The 23,270-nt window shown below is 39.8% G+C and overlaps 1 protein-coding gene across 1 annotated transcript; it reads left to right on the forward strand.

The window, feature by feature from the left end:
- Positions 1 to 1,850: 1,850 nt before the first annotated feature.
- Positions 1,851 to 12,500, forward strand: LOC103480388 (ras-related protein Rab-38). The gene is made up of 4 exons (XM_008435310.3): positions 1,851 to 2,544; positions 7,881 to 8,011; positions 8,479 to 8,628; positions 9,083 to 12,500. The coding sequence occupies exons 1-4, from the start codon at positions 2,280 to 2,282 to the stop codon at positions 9,290 to 9,292; spliced, it is 756 nt and encodes a 251-aa protein (XP_008433532.2). The 5' UTR covers positions 1,851 to 2,279; the 3' UTR covers positions 9,293 to 12,500.
- Positions 12,501 to 23,270: the final 10,770 nt, after the last annotated feature.

Raw genomic sequence — 23,270 nt, forward strand, 5'->3', positions numbered from 1 at the left:
TCCAAATTGTCTCTAGGTGTGAGTGTGTGTGTTCATGGTTGTTTGTCCTGTGTGTCTCTGTGTTGCCCTGCGACAGACTGTCCAGGGTGACCCCTGCCTCTCGCCCGGAACGTTAGCTGGAGATAGGCACCAGCAACCCTCCCGACCCCACCAAGGGACAAGGGTGTAAAGAAAATGGATGGTGAAGTGTCACTGCTTTTGCAGATATTTAAGCTCTATTAACGGGCTAGCGATGTTCAGTGTTTATGCTCCCCCAGTTTTAGATAGTAGAAAACTAAAACATCTGTGCTTATTCCACTGAGACACTTTTAAATTACATAATCAAATGATTACAGCCTCAATTTTTTTGCAGTAGTTTAAATTACTGTAGCGGTCTCTATGCAGGTCTCTTTAGAAACTAATTAATTAGGCATCTTCAATTTATCCAGAATGCTTGTAATACCAAAACTAAACATCTGGGGGCACCAAAGATGAGACGTGCAGCCTGAGATGTGCAGAAACTTTTGACACCATCAAATCAGGAATGAAAACATGAACCAGCTACTTCAACTTCAAATATAATCACAATTTTCAGTTCATTTTCTCATGTATTTTAAATTTGAATTTTAGCCTTTGTTTGTTTTAGTGGATACTTAGATATATACATTACGTAAAACACAATAGCACTCAGCTTGTTCACAAATGGTGCTCTACAGACAGAATGTCTTGCCTTGTTTGTGTGAAAAACAGGAAACTTCAGCTGCTGCCTTGAAGGCCCTCATGTTGTCATTTTACATCATCCTAGGTGTGATTGTGCTGTTAAACAGGATATAGGCTTAACACCTTTCGACAAAACGATTTCACACGTGTGCAGTTGAAACCTGGTATCCACATACACTGTATAAAAAGACAGTCCATCGGTTTAAACCCTACCAAGATTTACTAAATCATCTCTACGTGTTTAGTACCAGAACAAAGAGAAACGACAACTTATTTAGACAATTATTTGTAACTTTCTAGAAAATTCCAAACTCTACATGTGCAGATGGAAACATCAGCCTCATGTTTCGGGTTTCCTTCCACAAAAGCTTCTCACAATAGCTTGTTGGAATTTTGGCCCATTCCTCCTGACAGAACTGGTGTAACTGGGTCCAGTTTGCTTTAGGAACCTCTTTAAACTTTGCCCACAAATTTTCTCTGAGCCTGAGATGTGGACTTTGCAATGGCCACTCCGAAACTTTGACTTTGACCTTAAGCCACATTGTAACTGTTTTTGTGATAAATGCAGACTTGCTGTCCATCTGGAAGGCCTGACGTGTCCCACCTTTAACTTATTTTTTTGTTTGCATTGTTTTGTTTATTTATTTTGTAAACTTAAAATGTCTCTAATTCCAGTGTCAAATGTTCCTTATTGATCTTTGAGAATGTGTTCTTGCATTATTGTTACGCCATTACCATAATATTACATGAAAATTGTCTCAAAACAACAATATTATCGTTTATCACAATAACTTGTGGGACAATTTATCATCCAGCAAAATTATTTAACATGACAGGGCTAGTCATGATAATTTTGACAAATATGTAAAAGATATGATTGTTATAAAAGTTAAATACTATTAGGACTTTGTAAAGCCATGTTCTTATTGTCCCAAACTGCTTAAAGACATACAAAGTGTGTGTGTAACCCTCTCAATTTCTTAGAAAGTCATTAGAAATATTTTTAATGTTCTCTCTCGTTTTTCTGACGTTTAACAAGTTTAAATTACTTTCTTAGTGTTTGATCAGATTTTTACTCAAAAATTAAATTTAAAAAAATGTTTACGTGTCTTTTTGTAAAGTGTATGTAAACATCTGCGGCTGTATCTGAGGGCGCGCGCGGGCGGGGGGCGTGGCTGTCCCCGCGCAGAGCGCTGACAGCCGCGGCTGTCACCGCAGCGTCCTCCCCTCTGTGCGGAGCCGAACGGCGGACCGAGCTGCAGGCGCAGCGCTCACTGACCGCAGGCCTGACGACGCACAGCAACTCCTCTCCTCCTGGTCGTTTCTTGTCTCAGAGGCGCGAACTCTGGGCTACGCGAGTCAGGCTGAAGTCTTTTAACTTCTTGGGACGTTTTAAAGGAGCTGAACGGGACAAAAACAACAACTCTGAAGACTCTAAAATTGTTCCTTTGCGAATTTTTTTCTGCGTCTGCATGAACAAGAATGCCTCTATAGCAACTCTAAATAGTCACACTTTATTTCCATTTATCTAAAGGGTGGGAGAATCTTCTCTAGCCCAAATATTAGTGGATAATCAGTGAATGCATGACTTCAGATCGTCTCGCGCCGGGATCTCTAATTGGACTCATCACCCCCATCCCGTCCCTCTCGCGATGCAGCAGGAGCGCCTGCTGAAGGTGTTGGTCATCGGCGACCTGGGTGTGGGTAAGACGTCAATCATAAAGCGGTACGTCCACCAGGTGTTCTCCCAGCACTACAGGGCCACCATCGGGGTGGACTTTGCCCTCAAAGTGCTCAACTGGGATCACAAAACGGTGGTGCGGCTGCAGCTGTGGGACATCGCTGGTGAGTATATATATATATATATATATATAAAAATAATAAATTAAAAAAAAAGTTTCACCTGATTATACAGGCTGATAAACCTGAAGGATCAGCTGCGGTTTCTCCTCCTGGTCGTTGAACGCTCAATAGTGTTGACGTAACGTTCAGACATTATCAGGACGGATACCGCAAACACTGTTTATGAGCAGGAAATAATCTGCTATCGCGGCTTTTCTTGACTTTGAGAGAGGAAACTAAGAGAAGAACATATTGAAACTTTGCCAGTTGTTTACCAATATGATCCACATGCCAAATAAGGCTGCGTGATGGAACATGAACAGATTGTTTCAGGACAAGGGTGTGCAATTTTTTTTTTAAACTTAATATTCTGCTAATAATTTCGCAATTGCGGTGTTTCTGTTAAATAAGAAATTAAATTAAAATCGCATAATTCACTCAATAAGTTATTTAAAAAGTCATGGCAGGGATTTAAACAGCTACATTATTACAGTCATCATTCAATCATGGATATAATCGTCTATGCATCAAAAGAGACATCGGCGTTGGAGCAAAAGCCCTTTGAGAGCGGCTACCAGTCGGCCATTTTAAAAAAAAGAGCTATGGATTCAAAATATTCCACACACAACTTTTTTATAAACCATGCGGTTCTGTGAGAGTTCTGGCCGAAGAAGCTGAATATTGTCTGAAAAAACAACAACAACAAAACAAACAGTTAGCCTCCAACCACTTCCTGTCGTCATATTCGTGGTTTTCGCCAGTAGTAACATGTGGGTATTGATCACGTGACTCGTGTGTTTAGAAATTTTTCTACTACAGTTTTGCTAAATACACGTATTTCTATATTGCTGGAAAAAACACCTCATCCTGGTATGAAAACTTTTATATAAAATAATGTGTTTTTTGTTGTTTTAAAGTGTTTCCATTGAGCACATTTATTTTGGTAATTTAAATTTGCGCAATTTTATGTTTAATGGAATGGCAGGTTATTACATTTTCTGGTCAACTGCCCCATTCTTCCACTCTTCTATACATTTCTTGCTCAGATATGCTGAAAAACATATAAAATCACTAATTATTTTTGGAATTTGGCAAATGGCAAGATGCATATTTATATTAATTAGTCTCTAGGCCAATACTTACATATTTGTAAAGTGTCAGAAAAATATTATTACAGCTGCAAGTCTTTTGTAGTGTTGCCTTGAAGTACCTGTGTTCAGACCTCAACCAGTCTTTTTGCATAGTTATTTTCCCCAAAAAACAAAAAATCTTAGTTTTAGATTGCCTGTAGGTTTCAGTGTGAGTGTGTGTGGCTGTTCATCCAGTATGTCCCTGCTGCACCATTCCCTTCCTGTGCAATTCCTCTCTATTCAAATGGGCTTTCTCCCATTGACTTGGATTCCCTCTGATAGATTTTCTACCGAGCCAATCAGCAAACAGAAGGAACGACGACTTCACAACCTCTTCCTGTCTTAGAATTGAACTCGGCACTTCTCTTTTAGCAGTGAAGCTATTTCCTGTGAGCTTCATTGCGTCGAACTGGCGCATTACGTACGTCACGGACAAATGTTAGTGAATGAGCAACATTTAAAACATAAACAGAGTCCATGCCTCTATGAAGCAATCATTTCTCAACAGCTAAGAGCAGGTCCTCTGTACCTGCTCTCATTTACAGAGGTATTATGTATTATGCAAAGCGTAATACAAGGGACCGGTTTTCACCTGATCTGGCAATCTGTATATGGTGTACTCTCAGATACTAAAATTTAGACCCATTCCTTGTTCTTCTTGAAGGTGATCTTCTGCTAAAATTAAGGCTTTTGCAGCGTCTGATACAGATTTATTCCTGAATTACCCTGAATTTAGCTCTATCCATCAATAAAAAAAGATAAGTACCTATGCTTCAGCGTATCTTGTGTGTTAGCCAAAAACGTCAGGTTAGGTATTGTGTGACCATACTGCTTTCTTTCACATAATTAATTTCTCCTGTATGACTTTTTGGAAACGTTAAACAGGACTTATTGTGGCTTTCTTTACCCTGTTCCATAAATGTGGAGTGAGAGGCTGATTGTTCCAGATTACAATGATATAATCTACAGGATTGCCTCCAGAAACCATCTTCTTAAACTGGATGTCGTTTATCATCCTGCGATCCCCTATATCTCTGGTGATTCTTTCATTGCAATGTCCAATGAAGCGTCTGAAGTTCTAATATTAAGGTCTTTAAAAAAATAGAAGAAAAACATAAAATAATTTCGGAGTCCAACTAAAGACACAATATATCTAAAGCTATATAAAGCACAATATATCTGCCTTAACAAGAGTATCGCCCAGCACTCCTACAAATGGTTGTAAACGACATCAAGGAGGAGCATTGTTGTGATGACGTGGTGAAGGCATAGTGTTGGAAAGAACAGGAGCTTCTTAAAGAGACGGACACCGATTTCAAGGCATCAAGTTGTGAAGTGAAGTTTCTTTTAAGTCATGTTTGAGTCATACAGTGTTTTTATAACACCAAAAGATTAGATAGTTGCTTGATTGTGCGATTAAATGATCTTATGTGCATAGAAAATATACCTGCCTTTAACACCTAATCATATTGCTCTAACTGTATTCTCACCCTGGTTGGCTGAATCTTGCTGACACATCCAACAGTGATGAGGCATTATGTGACACATTAGCACCAAGAACATGCGGTGAGCCGCCATTTCTGCAAGTACACATGATGTTAAAAGCCTCCCGTGTTCAGATAATGAATCCAGCATGCCTCCTCCTCCTGCAGCCAATTACACAGTTGGGAACTGTGTCACTGCTGTCCTCACAACGGTCTTCCCTCATGCATATCCTGTTGGCTTGGCTGCTGAGTCAGGTCCTAGCAGATAGGAGCTCTCGTTTGCATGAAGACGTTTAGTTGAGGTGACACAAGCAGACTTTGTACCGGCAGTGACGAGCTAGTGCATTTGTGTGCTCTGTAATAGTTAATTGTTGCATCACGCGAATAAGTTTGTTTACACGATAAGTCATTATAAAACATACCATGCCACCATGCTCCAACTACTTCCTGTCGCCTTCTTCTTTGCAACATCAGGTTATTGATCATGAGAATCGTCTTTCCATTGCAGTTTAGAGAATTAAACCAATTTCTATACGGTCACAAAAACCACTTTATCTTAGCGCCAAAAGTTTTTATTTAAAAGCTTTTTTCAAAGTTGCGTTGTTTCCATTAAGCAAATTTTCCAAATGTCAAATTGTGCATTTATGTGATCAATGGAAAGGCAGCTAATGTCAGCAATGCGATATTTTTTTTTCTCTGTGTGAAAAGGACAGAGAAATATGTATATGGGTTATCAACCATATTAGCACCATTAACATCGTATATCGATATTGGGTTAAATTTTTATTTTGGTGCATCCCTCACATAGCAGCTATCTGGTTGAGGTGCTAAGCTGAAGTTTTTAGGTGAAAAAAATAAAAAATAAACAAAAAAACAGCATTGTTCAATGTTCTCACTGAAGTAAACACTGCTGATATTTCTTCACATTATTGATGGATTTGTTTCTGCTAGCATGTTAGCTTAGCACAAAGACTGAAAACAGTTTAAACCAGCTAAAACTGTTTTCTGACAGCAGCTCTGTCTAGCTGCTGTCAGACACAGTGTAGTCATGTGTAAAGTGTGTGTATATAATTGTCAAGTGTGTGTGTGTGTGTGTGTGTGTGCGTGTGCGTGTGTGTGTGTGTGTGTGCGTGTGAGTGTGGGCGGGGGGGTGCCTGTGTGTGTGTGTATGGGTGTGTGTGTGTGCGTGTGCATGTGTATCTTTTGCTGATTCACCTCTGTATTAAGATCATGTGGAGGAAGTTAGTAACTTGGACAAAGACTTATTTATGCATTGTGTGTGTTGTGTGTGTGTGGGGGGGGGGGGGGGTGTGTGTGTGTGCGTGTGTGTGCGTGTGCGTGTAACATTCAACAGTGATGCATGCTTCGTTCTATAAGTAGGTCCGACGGTTCAGTCAGTGGTGTGAAAAACAGTAGAAGCAGTTCCTGTTCTAGAGAAAAAACTTTAGCCACACTTAAACATAGCTTCACCAAAGCTGAAAGGGGCAGTAATTCAAAAGTGATGTTCATAAACAGAGCAAAAAAAAAACAAAAAAAAACATCCCATTATCTCTAGATAAGATAACAGAGCTACTTCCTTGGCTCTTAGAGTATTACCTGTATGAACACTGGCCTTAAGAAGTTTCTAGTAAACAGTTTGACAGCTCAGAAATTCATGTTGTGAATTTGGTTATGAATTAACAACAAGGAAAAGGAAATGGGAAGTAGCAATGAGGCTTTGACCTCATTTCACATCAGTGAAGTATGAAGACAGTTCCTCTTGTTTGTCTTGTTAGAAAAATCTACAAGAGGAAACACAACATGGAAAGTTGAATCACTTAACCAAAACTCTCCAGGATTCTGGTTCAGAATAGATTTTCTTCTTAACTCCTCCCCTCTACCACCACAACAGGCATTTGTTGTGAAGAGATGAAAAAATGTCTCCTCTGTTAACCCTCTGTTTTGGGGTTACAGATCAAGTTTGTGTCTAAATAAACAACCTGCAATGGTCTTGCTTTCATTGGTGACATTGACACTTGAGACTGCAGTGAGAACTCGTAGCTTTATAGGTGCTGTGGTTGAACAGGGGTTCTTGATGCTGTCGTCCGGCCCAATGATCTTTGCCGCATGTCTTTCTCTTTTCTCACAGCCTACTTTCTTGTTTGACCACTCTCCAATAAAGGCCACTGGAGCCAATAAAACCTTCAAAAATAAGAACTGGTGACTCTATAAGACATTTTAACCTAAACTTTTACAACTTGGCCAGGTTGACAAGCCATCAATGCACGGGGATAACATGCAAACTCCATGCAGACCTTAGAGTGTACCGGTAATTCAAGCACAGGACTTCCATGCCTCGACGCAACAGTTCTGCCATCTGCATCCACCATACAGCCATAATGCAGACACTTCTGGAAAAAAAAATTATATTCAAGAGGAGGGGAGAGTTAAACATACATAAACTGATTATTTGACAGACCTGTATGACCTTTTACTTTATAAAAACTTGACCTTTCAAATTCGGAGGGTATAGACTCACGGCAAGGACCGGTGAGCTGAATGTCAATGTAGGAGCCCCAAGTGTCCAAATTTTATATCAATGTATAAAGCCATAGCAGAAGAGGAAAAAAGGCTCAAAAAAGGCCAATAGATTTTGATAATATTGATATCAGACATTACATTGATATCAGTGGAAGATCTTCACTAACAGACCCTGATTTTTGTCAACCCTGTCTCTCCTTGACAGGACAAGAACGCTATGGGAATATGACCCGTGTGTACTACAGAGAAGCATTGGGGGCCCTTGTTGTCTTCGACATGACCAGGTTGGCCACGTTTCAGGCTGTCCTCAAGTGGAAACGAGACCTGGACTCAAAAGTAAGTTTTACAAACCACCCAAGGAAAAAGCTGAAGGAAAGAGCTACTGAAGCTGACCAAATAAGTTTAAATTGCAAAAATCTCTTTGCTGTTCACTTCAACTCAGTTTATCAAGAAAAAAACCTTCACAGGAAGTCAAACATATTTATAGTTATAGGTAATTTTGATCTTAAATTGCCATTTTTAAAACTACTTCATCTCTTTATGATGTTAGAAACATTTGAGAGCTAGTCTTCCTTTAACCTGTAGTATTTTACGCTGTCCACTTGAGGGCAGCAGAAACAAGATTTATTTTTTTAAATGCTGCTAACTTTTTAAAATGCTGCTGATAGCAGGATCACATCCATGGTTCTTGTGGACTCTTACGTTTACTGACTGGCAGCCTTTAAAGATCCAGGGCTCGGTTAGGTTCTTTTTTCTTTTTTTTTTATTATAAATTTCACTTCATGTCTCCTCTGTTCTGATAGGTCACTCTGAGCAATGGGAAGCCCGTTCCAGCTGTTCTGCTAGCCAACAAGTGTGACCAACGTCAACTCGGTCTGTGTCCCAAACTTCCAAAGCTGGAGAACTTCTCCCAGGACCACGGCTTTGTTGGCTGGTTTGAAACATCCGCTAAGGTGGGCTGTTATTTTCCTCTGCTGATCTGACTGACATAATATATACACTACTTCATGTCTCTGAAGAGGGACTCACATTAACAGCACTTCACTTCATAGCCTTTTGGTTTGATCCAACCACTTTTAATAGCAAAACGCTGCTCACCTTTTTATACATAAGCATACATTTAAGATTTAGCTCATCATGTCAACAACTTGACAGCTAAAACCATGCAGTGGTTTTCATCATCTGCGAGCAACTTTTTTCCGGATCTTGTGCGCATGACATCACATTTCAGCGTGTCTACAGCTATCGATTTAATAAAGAAAATCATCATTTCTTTCTTAGAATATTTAAATTAGTCAAAAACACAAAATCCAAAATATGCAGTCGGGGTACAAATACTTATTCTTCGCTGAGTATGGCTCCTCTGTTTTCACCATCCTTTTCTTGACCTTTAACCTCTGTCTCCAGGACGACACCAACATCGACAACGCCATGACGTGTTTGGTTAAAGCGATCATGTCTGCGGAGGAGGAGAAAGCGTCGAGTGACGCCGCCCGAAGCGAGTCCGACGGCGGAGTCATCGTTCTGCCTCGTTTCGACTACAGCACCAAGGAGAAGGAACTCAACAGCTGCGCCGGGTGCTCCTCCACCAAGCCCAGACCCAGAACCGGTGACTGATGCAGATCCACTAATACCATGGAGCGACGACTTCAAGTCTTCCCCTTTCTAACATTTAGAAGTTTCCCTAACTCTCTGACATGTTTTTTGGAAAACTCTATTGGAGAAGTTTTGACATTTTTGCTTTTCCTCCAGGTCTTTTTTTTGTTTGTTTTTTTTTAACAAACTGGGTATAGTATGTTTTTAAAGACCAATTTAAGATTGACTTCAGTAACTTCAAAAGCATTTTCTTGTGTTGGGAAAGAGTTTTGAGACAAAATGAGGCAGCATTCTTTTCAGAAATACCACCGTTAAAAGCACATCAGCAGTTGTGAGACTTTTCTCTCTCCTGTCTTAAAGTCTTTTCTTACAAAACATTTTTTAATTGTCCTAAATGTTTGTCTATGAAAGCTCATTCTTCTGTCTATTTTTGGAGTCATTTATTTATATTTTAGATCAGTTAATTATTAGTTAAAACTCTGTCATGTTTTACTCTATTCTGTCTGAAAAGCAAAACATTTCTGCTTTAATGATGACAGTGTTTTTGTTCTACAACAGAAAATATGTTCTTTTCTATTTATGATGCATAAATTAACTACCGCCCTCAACACATGTCTTTGGAGGCAATGAAACCTACATACATGGTGATGTTAGCAGAAAACCTTCCACAATGGCTCTTCATTTAGCTACAAAAGTGTAGAAACAACAACTTTTTTTAAATATAGACATAACAAATGCGGATTTCAGCAGGTTTGAAATAAACATTGTATTAAACATCCACAAAAGAATGACACAAGTATCAGTAATATTTATTTTTTTCCCATCATTACTTTGGAAATTACGTGTTTTTTTGTTTGTTTGCATCCCATAAAAAATATCAATCCTCTTTTTGTAAATTTCTTTAAAAATGACCACAAATTCCCCCATAGTAGATATTTGAGTTGCCTTTTCACAAAAGCTTACATAACATTTACGCCTCTAAATAAGTTTTATTTTGTTGGACTGAGGGCAAAAGCAGCTCTTTGGTTTCTAAAGGTTGCAAACTCCTGGCTCAAAGCGTATCCGTGCGATAAAATGACCAATTCCTAAATGTAACATTAGAATCCGTTCCAATCCTTGAATGTTGCTCTTTAAAAGTCCTCTCTGTCCGGTCTGAATGAGGTATTTTACAAAGAAGAATCTAAATAATTTCAGTTTCTAAATGTAGAAAGCTGGTAAAGAAAAACTCAAAAATCTCTCCAGCTGTAGTTGCTCTATTTCCTGATAGTCCTCTGGATTCTTTTAAAAATATGACAAACTAGGATTTGCCAGTTCAGTCTTAGAGAACTCACACACTAAATGCTCAGGTTTTTATGTGTTTATATTCGACAAACTCCAGAAGCAGCATCACAACCTGTTACTTTCTTCTGTTCCACCAAGGCAGACATGTTTGATATGTAACTCCTGGGTATTTGTTGTGTACCACAGTCTGGTGACAGCCTGTCAAAATAAAGTTGTGTGTGTGGGAGGGGGGGGGAGTGTTTTTGAGGATGAAAGAGCTTCTCCATTTTCTGTCATCAGTCACCTTCTCTCCAGGTGACGTTCAGCAAACGGGTCACGTCGGTCTTTTTTCAGGTGTGGATGTTTGGCCTTCTCTATAAAGACGACTTGTATCCTGGGTGCTAATGTAAGGCCCCCCTTTTCGGCTCTTTTCCAACACTTTTCACGAGGTTAAATGTCATCGTCTGGGAAACTTGTCCTTTAAATGTCATTTTCCACCTCGGATAGTTCTCTGTATTTTCCGTGAGCTCCAGCTTTTCATTTCTTACACCCTGCTGCGTGTGTCAGCAGCTGAAAGCTTCGGAGTCAGTCCTCTAATGGGTGAGTATTAAAAGCAGCAGCGTCTGAGGTCTTTCTTTCTTATTGGTTCCATTTCCTTTTGTTTCTCTACCTAAGCGCTGAGAGGCTGTCTAATTTCTTTAATCAGTGTGGAAGAATAATGTTTCCTTTGTGGAGAGTGTTCTTTTGCGTCACGTATCAGATGCCATTTGTGTTGTACGGAGTCATAAGTCTAAATTTTGAAAGTTTTTTTTTTGCCAGATTTGTTGACTCGTTGAAGGTTAGATACAAAAGACAGTTAATTCACGTGACTAAATGAGATTTCTAAATTGATATGTAATTGGAAATGATAAGGAGCTCTTTAATTGTTAGAAGAAAAATACCAACAGGAGACATGGCAATCCAGTACCCTCCCCAGGGATTTAAAAGTGCTTTATGTCGACAATTTCAAGAGTACAAAATGTTTCAACATTCATCCCAATACAATCATCAGCTGTAATAAGTGACATCAGAAAATAACTTTGAACTGTAATTTAAAAAAAAGCTAAAACATTGTCTTCTGATTTGATCAACTCTAATCCAGCATTCCCATTTTTTTCAACAATCGTGTCATCAATACACCTTATATTGATTAACTGTGCTGTATTTGTATTAAATAAAGAAGCAGACATGTTGCTTATCTTTTCTACAATGTAGAAACACAGGTTTCAAAACATCACTCTCAAGACACCCCCAAACTAAAATGCACATATGGGGCCCATGAGGGTTGGAAATAGGCTGAAAAAAAAGACTTCAATTTGATTGTCTGTGGGTTTCACAGTGACCCCCAAGTTCATTTGCTGTTCAGGTTCATTGGCTAAATTGAACTGATTTTCTTAAACTCCTGCCAAAACCCAGTTAAGACCTCATATTTATGTCTAAACACTCATTCATTTGGCTCAGACACAGAGAAAAAAGAACTGAAGGTAAATATGCAGGAGGAAGGTTTAGAGAGATTGGTTGTTGAAGAACCTGATCCACAGACAACACAAAATATTTAGTACTCACAGAAAACATGTAATTAGTTAAAACCACTGATTGTCTTGTCTGAGGAACGTTGTTGTTGCAAAAAAAAAAAAAAAACACTTGCAGTCACCTTGATTGTCTGGTTGATGACTTACCACTGGAGATAATTGTTGCAGCTTGCGGGAAAGTGATGTGTTGACTTCTGGTCCTTCAGTTTGTGTTGCTCCTTAACTTAAAAAGCTCAAATTATTTTGCAATCCTGAAGCATAAAGCCTTTCCCACCAAAAGACTTTGCTTTGGTAGATGAAGAGAAACCCACCCTTTTTGCATATTTCCTTTCCCAAATGTCACCTATATGTCTGTATAATCTATATATTCTTTATGACAATAAAATGTTTTTCTTTTCGAGGGGCTTGGCTCCTCTCTAAAGGCTCGTTTTGTATAAGAAAAGTTATAAAAACTAATTGATCTGATTTGGGGAAAAACAAAAAACGTAGAGGTTTAATGTAAATTATTTTCGTTCCGTCAAGATTTTCAAGGGTTGTAGCTCTTAGAAATCTGCTAAAACTGGCTCATCATATCATGCTACCGAGAACATTACAGAAATGGTTGCGGATGTTGGTTATTTAACACATAATTACTGTAACCAATGCAAAGTGTTTGCGATTCATCAAAGCATTTGTGCTTTAAGCCACTAGAGGGCGCCACGCGGTGTCTGATTTAACTTGCTTGTCTGGAGAATTGTTTTGGATACAGAATAATAATGATGCTTGTCTTTTGAAGCAGCCTCCATATGCTCTGCGTTGCATCTTCCCCTGTTTTCTCCAGGGGGCGGGTTTAAAAAAAAATCTCTTATGTGTGTGTGTGTGTGTGTGTGTGTGCGTGTGTGTGTGTGTGTGTCTGTATAGATGTGCAGTCACTTCTCGCTTCACATGCACATCCCGCTTTGATCCCATGTGCTATCGATTCATTTCATCACACCTGCTGCGAAGCGACACTGACCAACCATCAGTGCGAGGCGGTAGCAAGCAGCGCGAAGGCGGGAGGGCGGTGGGGAGGCTTTCGCCTGATGTCCTAGACCAGAGACAACCGCTAATTCATCAGCTGAAGGGGGATAATTATTGTCAGAGCTGCTGGTGGGCTGTTGACTCTTCCGGGTGAGCGGGGTTTCTTCACTTCTCGCAGGAGGAAAAGCTTGGTCGGTACATTTGCTCGTCTTTGTCATGGAAATCCTGTTGCATGTCGGAGGGATGACGGCTTCAGAGGACAGAGCCTTCACGTGTTCTGCTGTGAGTTAAAAACACAACTACAATTCTTGCTTTGTTTAGTTTTTTCACCGAAAGACCACGTATTGATTTAGTGTCTGTCTTGCCCAGCACTGTAATTACACTTATTTGGTTTGAATTGCACGTGGAGCGTGGAGACTTCGTTTTATTGGCTCGGGAAACTATTGCAATCGGTGTTGTTTTTTCTTTTTATGTGTGTTGTATAGCCATATTTTATTAACTTCACCCAAAGAGAGATTTTAACCAATTTCAGAGCTAACTCTTTTTGTGAATCGCAAACAGGCATCGATTATTCAGTAAAAATCAGTCTGTTTGAAGTCTCCACAATTCTGGGTATTCTTGATGAAGTTGTGTAAACACGTTTTTGTATTTTTATTTATTTTTATTTTTTTTACTTTTATCTTGTCTGTGTTACTTAGCTTTTTTTCTTTTTAGAAAAATGTATCTTTAATTTGACAAGATCCCAGTTGGCACTACTGTTGGGCATTTATTGTATTGTTTATTTATCGCGATACATTTCTTATCGTGATGAGAATTTTGAGTTATTATTCTCATGATAAATTCCAATTAATTTTATTTAAGATTCTCCCACTCTCCCTGTCCCCCCAAAAATGTCCGCATTGTATTTTCTCCACTGTTCATTCTGAGAATCAATAAGTTTGAGGACAAGATTAAATGCAGTCACTTTGTGCAGCTTAGTGATACAAATCACTCTTCTTTATGTGACTGCTGTACTAAATAAGAGTATTAGAAAGAGGGGTGTTTTTCAAGATCAATATGGTTTTGTCTCGCAGTCACTGCCATACAGTTACCCCAAAAAAATCAGTAATAAAATATTGTAATAAACCATTTTTCTCTATTAAGTTGATCAGAGTATCTGGGAGCATTTAAGTGTAATCCTCTCACAGTATTGCATAACTGGCTTGAGTTTCTGTTGCATATGAAAATACGCAGCTTTAGGTATGTTTTGTACAAATCAGATACTATAACACGGTTGATCTCCAGCTAAATCAGGTTACCATGGATTTTTGGGATGTGATAAATTAAGCAGCATCTTATCATCACGTCTCAAAGACATATGTGTTCCACTGCTACTGATTTTAAGTCAGTGCGACTGAGGTCATCTTGTTTTATTTATATGCTGGATTGCCGATAAAAACGAACCCTCAGGGTACCCTGGATTATTGACATATGTTTCTATCGTTATGAATGTATGGCATGTGTTCTCTTTCAAAATAAAGAAATTGACATTATAAGTTGAATGAAGCTGCAATGCTAGATGCTAAAATAGTACTACCACTGATGGATCATTTCACATATAACAATATAGTTAAACATACTATATATCTGGCATTTTAAAGGACAAATGGAGACTAAACTGCCTTTCATACTGCCCATATTTGTTCAGTCAGTTCATCTCATTTCTCACAGTTGTGCCGTGTATTCCCAGCAGACCCAGTACAGCATGAGGATGGCTGCATCTGGGAGGTTTATCATCTGTTTGCTGCTGATGCTACACTCAACTAGAGGTAAGTTTTCTTTTTGTCACCCAATAGAACAACCTGACTCTGAGTCCCTCAGCTTCGTCTCAAACATCTTTTTGTGTTGCCTGACGCTAAGTTCACCGAGTTAACGAACCGTAAAAGTAATAAACAGCTGAGAAAAATTGTGCTTCTATACTCCACATGATTCATACCGCGATGCTTGTCAGGGCTTTTTGTACCAATTGAATGCCGCTTCTTCCCCCACTCTCCCCCGCTTTCCAACACTGAGCCTTGAAAGAGCAAAAGAGGCGATGTGCCTTTTGCAATTGTGAATCATCAGCATGGAAGTCCTTTCAGCAGCCTTGAGCTGTGAATGGAAAGTGCCAATAGAAGAAAATTACCAAGGGTAAGCGGCCACAGACCTCGGATGGACAGAGAACGTTAACAACCCCTGTCGTGGGTCAGGACCAGCTGGGGTTATGTCCATCCCCGCAAGTCAAACAACACACACTAAAATGACTAAAACTGAAAAAAACTTTGAATTTTAAAGTAATCGGTTTGTTTTATATGTTTGCCTGATATGCAACAAGCATACATTGCTGTTAATTAGTTATTTATTCTGTCGTCTTCGTATCCTTCAAAGACAGTAAGCAGCCTGACAGAGAATTTTAATTAGCTTTGATTAGATGGTGGCATGTTTGAAGCCTTTGCATAAATAAATCCCTATTCCACCCCTCCCCCCCATCTCTCTTTTCCTAATTACTGTGACACCTTTCATTGTTCCCCTGCACGAGCTCAATAAACAGAATCGCTTTAAAGCAATCAGTCGCTTTAAAGGGTTGGTATCATGTATTTTCTAAGCGCGTATTGCCGTTTTATAGAACAATCAAGTAACTACGTCACCTATAAAATTGCTGTGTATATCAAACATTACATAAAAGAAATTTGACTTCATAATTTAAAGCTTTGAAATGGGGACTCTGTCTCTTTAAGAAGCTCCTACTCTTTTGCGATTGTGAATCATCAGCATGGAAGTCCTTTCATTATCTTTGAGCTGTGAGTGGAAAGTGCTGATAGAAGAAAGGGTTTTATATGTCCTCACCAACTTGTTTCCATAGCAACGATCAGAAGCAAGACCTTGCCTCAGAAGTCCAGTGAGCTCACTGATGGGGTCATAAATGACATCATGTACATCACAGTAGATCAAAGAAGTTCTAAAGCTAGAATCTCAATGGTGAGATCCAGACGGTTCTCGGAGATTCAGATTTGTGGAGAGTAATAATGTTTAGTGTTTCGCAGGCACTCCTTCCCTTCATTATCCCGCTTGGTTGGGGCCTTGGATACGCCGTCACCACAGGTATGAAGAAGATATGGGACTAATGCCTTCCTGGGAAGGATTTGGACAATGGTGTCTTTCAAGTCTCTCAGGATGATGAGAGTGACTAGTATCCGTTGGAAGGTCTTTCAGCTGAGGACGACGGTACTGCCTCGGGGCAAACTGACCTGGCTGGGAAGGTTTGTTTGACAGATGTCTGTGGGACCGCAGATGTAAACCTGAGTGAGACCTCACAAGACAGTACTGAGGATGACATTGCTGTCTCTGGACAAACTGACCTGGCTGGGGAAGTTTGCTCAAAGTCGACGGAACATCTTGAGTGTGAGGGTACAGAAAAGTACAGAAAAACTTCTCTAAATGGTAGGGTCACCATTATTTTTGAGGTTTATTCTCCCCCGGACGGGTATGATAAGTCAGAACAGAGGGTTGGCTCTGACATTCCAGATGTAGGGAGGACAGAAGCTGCTCCTATGGACAAGCGGGCATGGGAAATAAGGAGGAGAACTACTTTAAGTTCTCCAATGAACTAAAAATTAGTTGGGTGAATGCCACTTTCCAGAGTGTCCTGAACCTGAGCATCACCAGAAGGTGTCTCGCTCAGGAAAGTGGTTTTCTGGAGGCGTCATCCATCCCATGCTGTGCTAGTCTCATCCACGCAGCTGTCCGACAACTGGGCAAACATTTGTCCCAAACGGAGATCTCCCCAGTTCTGATGGAGCTGAGAGAGAAAAAATTGTCATCAGACATGGGAAAGGACTACGACATAAAATGTTTCCTGGAGTCTGTTTGAGTCTGGTTGGATTCATTTGGTGGGGACACAGATAGAGAGTTGTATGATGCCAACTTCCTTGAACTCGTTAGCAATAGCCCCCTGGTTGTTCTTCCATCGGCAACATTTCCAACCAACGTAGTTTCACTTTTGAGCAGTTGGTTGGATGTGGGGGGCAAACGCCGCTGTTCAGGCTGTGGGTTGGCCTAACAGAAAAAACACTGGCATTCTGATAACAATGTGCTGGTGTTTTTTCTACAAAGGCCGACCAGGACACACCCAGTGATTCCCAATCAGACCATGGACGTGCCTGCAGAATGTGAGTGTGGAACGGAGCGGTTCCACCTGTCCTCCATTATCTGTGGAGGATCAGAGCCAACCCACTTCTACACGTACTTGATGCAGGGACAGCAAACAGTGAAGGCAGATGACAAACATGTCTTCACTGCAGACAGCCACTGCAGTGAAGACATGAATGAAAAGGGATTCATTTACATTTATGAGAAGTTAAGAAATGGTGGGAAACAGGAAGTCACACCTGACATTACAGGTTCTCCAGCCCCTCCTCTCGAAGACGATCAAGGTACTTTTGGAGAGGAGCTAAAAATAACTAATTCGGAAGATTAAAAAAATCACAGAAGAGATAATTAGTGACCATTTTGAGGCTGGAGAAATCTGAGTGGGACTGAACATGTGTCCTGATGTGATCAGTTATTTAAATTTATGGGATAAAAGGGTATAAAGGGGGGGCTACACAGTGGTGCAGTTGGTAGAGCTGTTGCCTTGCAGCAAGAAGGCTCTGGGTTCGATTCCCGGCCCCGGTCCCCCTGCATGGAGCCTGCATGCTCTCCCTGCGCATGCGTGGGCTCTCCCCAGGCACCCCGGCTTCCTCCCACAGTCCAAAAACATGACTGTCAGGTTAATTGGCCTCTCCAAATTGCCCCTAGGTGTGTGTGTGTGTGTGCATGGTTGTGTGTCCTGTGTGTCCCTGTGTTGCCCTGCAACAGACTGGCGACCTGCCCAGGGTGCACACCACCCCCCGCCCAGCACGCCAGCAAGAGATGGGCACCAGCAAACACCCCCCACCCCCCCACCGAGGGACAAGGGTGCAAGAAAATGGATGGATGAAGGATAAAAAGATTTGACACTTGCAGGTTGCGCTCCAGCTTCCTACCACAGTCTGAAATCACAACTGTTTAGTTATTGGTCTCTAAATTCTGCTTAGGTGTGATTAAAACATTTATTTTTTCAAATAAAACGGTTGCCTGGGTTTGAATCCCTGCTTGGGTTCTCCTGTCTTCATGGGGTTTGCATGTTCTCCAAGTGCATTAATGGGTTCTCTCTGGGTTCTCCGGCTTCCTCCCATTGTCCAAAAAGATGACTGTTGGTTTAATTATCTTCTCTAGTTGACCTTTGCCCCATGTCTTCGTATAAATGGAGTAAGTTTTATCTGTTTCCTTTTTGAACATGTTAAAATAAAGTCTGCTTTTTGTTTTAAGTGTGGCTCTGAGGTAACTGTGGCATCTCATGGACACTAGAGGGAGGTGTTTGCATTTTTTTTTCTCTTCTGGTTCAAACGTCAAGTCTCCCTTTCACCTTGTTTCTGTGTCTGTCCTACCACAGGCAGCTTCTGTTATCATCTCACACCTTCCTTCACACAGGTTTCTGATTCTTCCGTGGCTTTTTTCTCCCCTCATAAGTTGGGTTGGTTTCTTTCCTTTCTCTTTCTCTCTGTCTCTTTCTTTCTGTAGCCCAGAATCCCTCTGAGGACTCCTCTACCTCCTCTGATATCTTGCTCAGCCCTCAGAGCCTCGTCAGCCTCTTGCTCCTGGCCCTGACTGTCACCTTGTCTGGCACCGTCTACCTGTGGATCCTCAGATACGTGTGCATCGGCTGCTGCCAGCCCGTCACTGTCGGCCCGGAGTCTGAGGCTCTGGCGGTGATGGTGTGAAGACGTCCAGTCTAGATCCTGGGAGTCAACACGCTGTTTTTCCTAATTGTACATTTTAATTGGCTTTATTCGAGAGAACAGAGGAACTTTGAAGGCAGTGGGAGGATGCGGCTCACCACCCAGGGGGAGGCTGTAGTTGGAGAAACTGAGTGTATTTGTGAAAAGTGTACTTACTAAATCACACTAAAGTGCGAGTTGAGATTTGTGAAGTTGACGTTGGGGCCTCTGACAGAGAACAGAGAGGCTTGCCTATAGGGCTCCATTAATTCAAGTGATGCCAAGGTAATCAGAATGACACTAAATATGCCTGTGATTAACAGCATAGCTATATTCACTGTGTGTGCTAAGCCAAGTATTTGTTATAGAGATGGAGAATCAGAAAATAAAATGTGACAGTCTTCATTCAGTACTTCAAGTTGGCTTCCTGACCTCTCGGCAAAGAAACCCTTTGAATTTTATATCTATTTTTTTATGCTTAACTTTCAGACCAGTTCATGATGTTGAAAATGTAAAGGATTCTGAGTTGCTGGTTTTTTTTTGTTGTTGTTTTTTTACTTCCTTTAAAGGGGCAGTATTGTGTGTTTTTCAGGCACATAGTGCCATTTTATAGCATAGCAAAGTAACTTAACTTCAGTTGTAATAAAATGCCGTTAAGTCAAATACACTTAAAATAAATTTTGCTTCATAATTTAACGCCTTGAAATTGTGCCTCTGTCTCTTTAAAACTTTTACTCTTTCTGAAACTCCGTTCATTTCAGAAGGTCGTCACAGCGTCGTCCCTCCATTAACCCTTGAACAGTGTTTTTACCAGCGTTGCACTGAGAAGTAGCTGGTATAATGAGCTCAGCAGTTCCACCAGGTGTTTGCTAATCGCGAAGCTAAAAAATTATAAATCTGTTTTACATAATACTGCCCCTTTGGAGGCATGAGAGGTGGTCTGGTTTAGTTTTAGGGTCCAGTTTAAAGCCATTGTGTTTTAGCTAATTCTGGAGATATAATTTAATGTATAGCAAGTTTGGGGAAACAAACCAAATTTGGTAATCTGTGGTATTTAGAGTTTTGTAACTACGGTAACATTTTTTACTTTTTTTGCATTAAGCCGCTTTAGCTAACATGTTAGCAAACATTTGTCTGTTTTAGAGTTAAGCACACAAAACCCAAAGCTATTATTCATTAGTGTCATGATAGTGACTAGTGAGTTGTTTGTTTAATTCAGTATTGGTACTATTGATTCCAATTAATCTGGCTTCTGTCAAAAAACAAACAAAAAATAATAATTAGCAACCAGCTAATCTGCTAGTTGCTAGCTTTTCCTAACTTGAGAGGTGATGTCTGTCCAAAGATCATACAATTTAGAAGTAGAAGAAATGCAGTATTTGTTCGAGAGAACAGAGGAACTTTGAAGGCAGTGGGAGGATGCGGCTCACCACCCAGGGAGAGGCTGTAGTTGGAGAAACTGAGTGTATTTGTGAAAAGTGTACTTACTAAATCATGTAGGGCAAGATTTTACAGTACATCTGGTACTGAAAGACCAAAAATAAATTATATGTGTGGAACTAGGTTGAATAAGAAGCTAACAGTTAGCTAAAAAGGGCTGAAACACGCAAGAATTGAGGTAATATTCTTACAGTGAGTCACACAAGCATGCAGATGTTTTCTTTTTTTTTCTTTTACTATTTGTAATGTTGAAATCAAAAGACTTCTTTTTTTGTCCTAGTACAAGTCATTTGAGATCAGGCATTTGTCTGTGCCAAGTAAAATCCATTACTGTTTAAGTAGAATGAAATTAGTGCCATATATGTTGGTGAACTTTGTATCTTTAAATTGCAGTGACAGTACACACACCATTTCATTATTACGTGGTCTACATTATCAATGGGATTGTGTCCTGATTCATTCACAAGTGATGTTCTGAATTTTAAAAATTGTCCAAAACATTCATGACTTGGTGGCTAATATTACGAGTGAAGTTTAGATAAAATTATAACCAGGGTACCTAATAATTTGGTTTCCAAAAAACTTGTAAATTAATGATACCAGCTGAATAAACTGAAAAGCTAATTGTTTATAAAGATGAAAGTATAATAATTAAAGACTCAATTATGCAGTCATTTTTACAATGAAAGTGCTGTTATTGTGGTCTACTCTATATACAATTTGTGTTATGGTGCAAAAATTTCATGAAACAAATGCAAGTGTTTGTTTAAATATGGTAAACACCAGATCAAGGTGATGCTGTAAAGAGTTCTGTAGTCCAAGTCTGTTTACAACTTTTACAATGTCCCACAATTCATTCATAAGTAAATGAAAAGACTGTTCAGCCTCTGCCTTTGGATGAATAGGAAAACAATATTTCAGATGCCTGAATGATGGACTGAGGGTATCTGTTAGAAACCGACTGTCAAATCTACATTTTAACAGATCACTCTCATAATTCAGCAGTCCCACGTTTCCTGAAATCTGGCAGAATGAATAAGTGATCTGAGAGAATTTTGAGCAGCCTCCCGGCTTAACGGCGGCCCCATTTGATATTTTAGCCCACAATTAGTCATGCATCCACACAATCTACAGCTTCTCCATCACATGTGTGCTTTCTGAGGGACTCATCTTTGGAGCAGTAACTTCCATAAATCATGCTCTTGGTTCTTTGCATCCACAGCCCCTGTTGAGTCCCGCCTTTTTGAACGTTTAAGGCTCAGACTGATGTCGAAGTCTTCAATTCGGCCTTACATCGCTCTGATCTGACTGACAGGCTGGACTCTGCGGCCTGTGTTGTAAGAGACTGATAATAAAGCAGCACATGTGTCTTGTGTTGCGAGATTATCAGATCAGATCAGATTAGACGAGAACAGTATCTCATTCTGTTACGTCTAGTTTGTCAAAAACACAAATATTGTAGGGTAAAAAAAAAAAAGAATCCTTTTAGCATGTCTGGACACCCTGAAAATAATAATTATTCAAAAAATATGAATGAAGAATGTATAAGAAGAATTTCTCATGTTTTTATTTCTATAATGTCAAACTTCAAGAGCTTGTGTGAAGCTGCTTGTTTTACATCCTAACTTATACCGTACTGTATCAGTGTAATTCTTATGGTAATTAAGTATTTTTGATTAAATAAATAAAAATCATTAAAATGGCTCAAATGCTATCCATGTCATAATTTTTATTAGGGATTTTTTTATTATTAAGTAAATAATTCCTAACTTTCCTAGTTAATTCCTGACTAGTACATAAAAATGTTCTAATTCCACAGGCAGATTACTTCACTTATAATAAGTCAATTTCTCCATGTGATAAGTGAAATAATCTGGCAGTGGAATTAGTTTTTATGGAATTATTGACTTAAAACAAGCTGCTGTATTTTGCTGAAAAGTTACTTGTAAGTTAGCTTTTTCTTATTTCAATGTACTAGGATATTATTTGCTAGAAACTAGAGAAAAATACTGGGTAAAAGTGTTTTTGCAGAGCACTGGGGGAATCAGAACTCTGTTCAGTGGAAAATGATTGTAACATCAAATCTTCAGAAAATGACATTTAACTGCATGTGAGATTTTTGTATCTTTTATTTACCAACCAACAGAAGCAAACTGTTAAAGTTGTGACATAGATGGGTATGGGGTGGTTGATTTCTGGTTCAAAATGGAAGCAGATTTAGATGAAATGGTTCAGTCGTACAAAAGTAACTTTAAACCTTGGATCAATTTGTCTGTCTTGATTGCTTTGTTTTGTTTTCCTCCTGGCTGGCTCGCCACAAAACAAAACTGATTGCTGTAAGAATTTGAAGAGAATTTGTTTGAGTCCACCGCTGTGATACTGTTGCCTCACATCTAGAAAGTGTTCTGTTTTTTTATTTTTTAAATGAAATACAGATCTTGAGTGTCTGGATTAATGTGTCTCCATTAAATGAAATACAGATCTTGAGTGTCTGGATTAATGTGTCTCCATCTCACCTAGTCAGTGCTGTGAAGCTGGGATCCAGCACCTGTCAGCAGGGGTAACCAGCCCCCATATTAAACCAGCGGATACATGAAAATCTTTGCCAAAACATCTCATTTTCACTTTGTCCTGGCTGTGTGAAGCTCTTTGGCTACATCTAACCTGCACAGTAGGTGAGAGGTACAAACACAAATGTGTCTGAAAGGCAATCTGATTAGCCATTTTTCAGAACACAAAGGCGAGCGGATAGAAAATATCCACGCTAGAATTATTACAAACTAAAGAGGTGGGGGCAGTTTATTTCAGCGACATGATTAGCTTCTTTCACGGAGCAAAAGATAGAAAACATAATTACGGGATAACAAAAAGACGGAGATTAAGTCCCCCGAGCCGCAGCCGTGCGCTTACATT

Source organism: Poecilia reticulata, chromosome 18 (genome assembly GCF_904066995.2).
Source record: "Poecilia reticulata chromosome 18, P_reticulata-male-v2, whole genome shotgun sequence".
Lineage (NCBI taxonomy): Eukaryota > Metazoa > Chordata > Actinopteri > Cyprinodontiformes > Poeciliidae > Poecilia > Poecilia reticulata.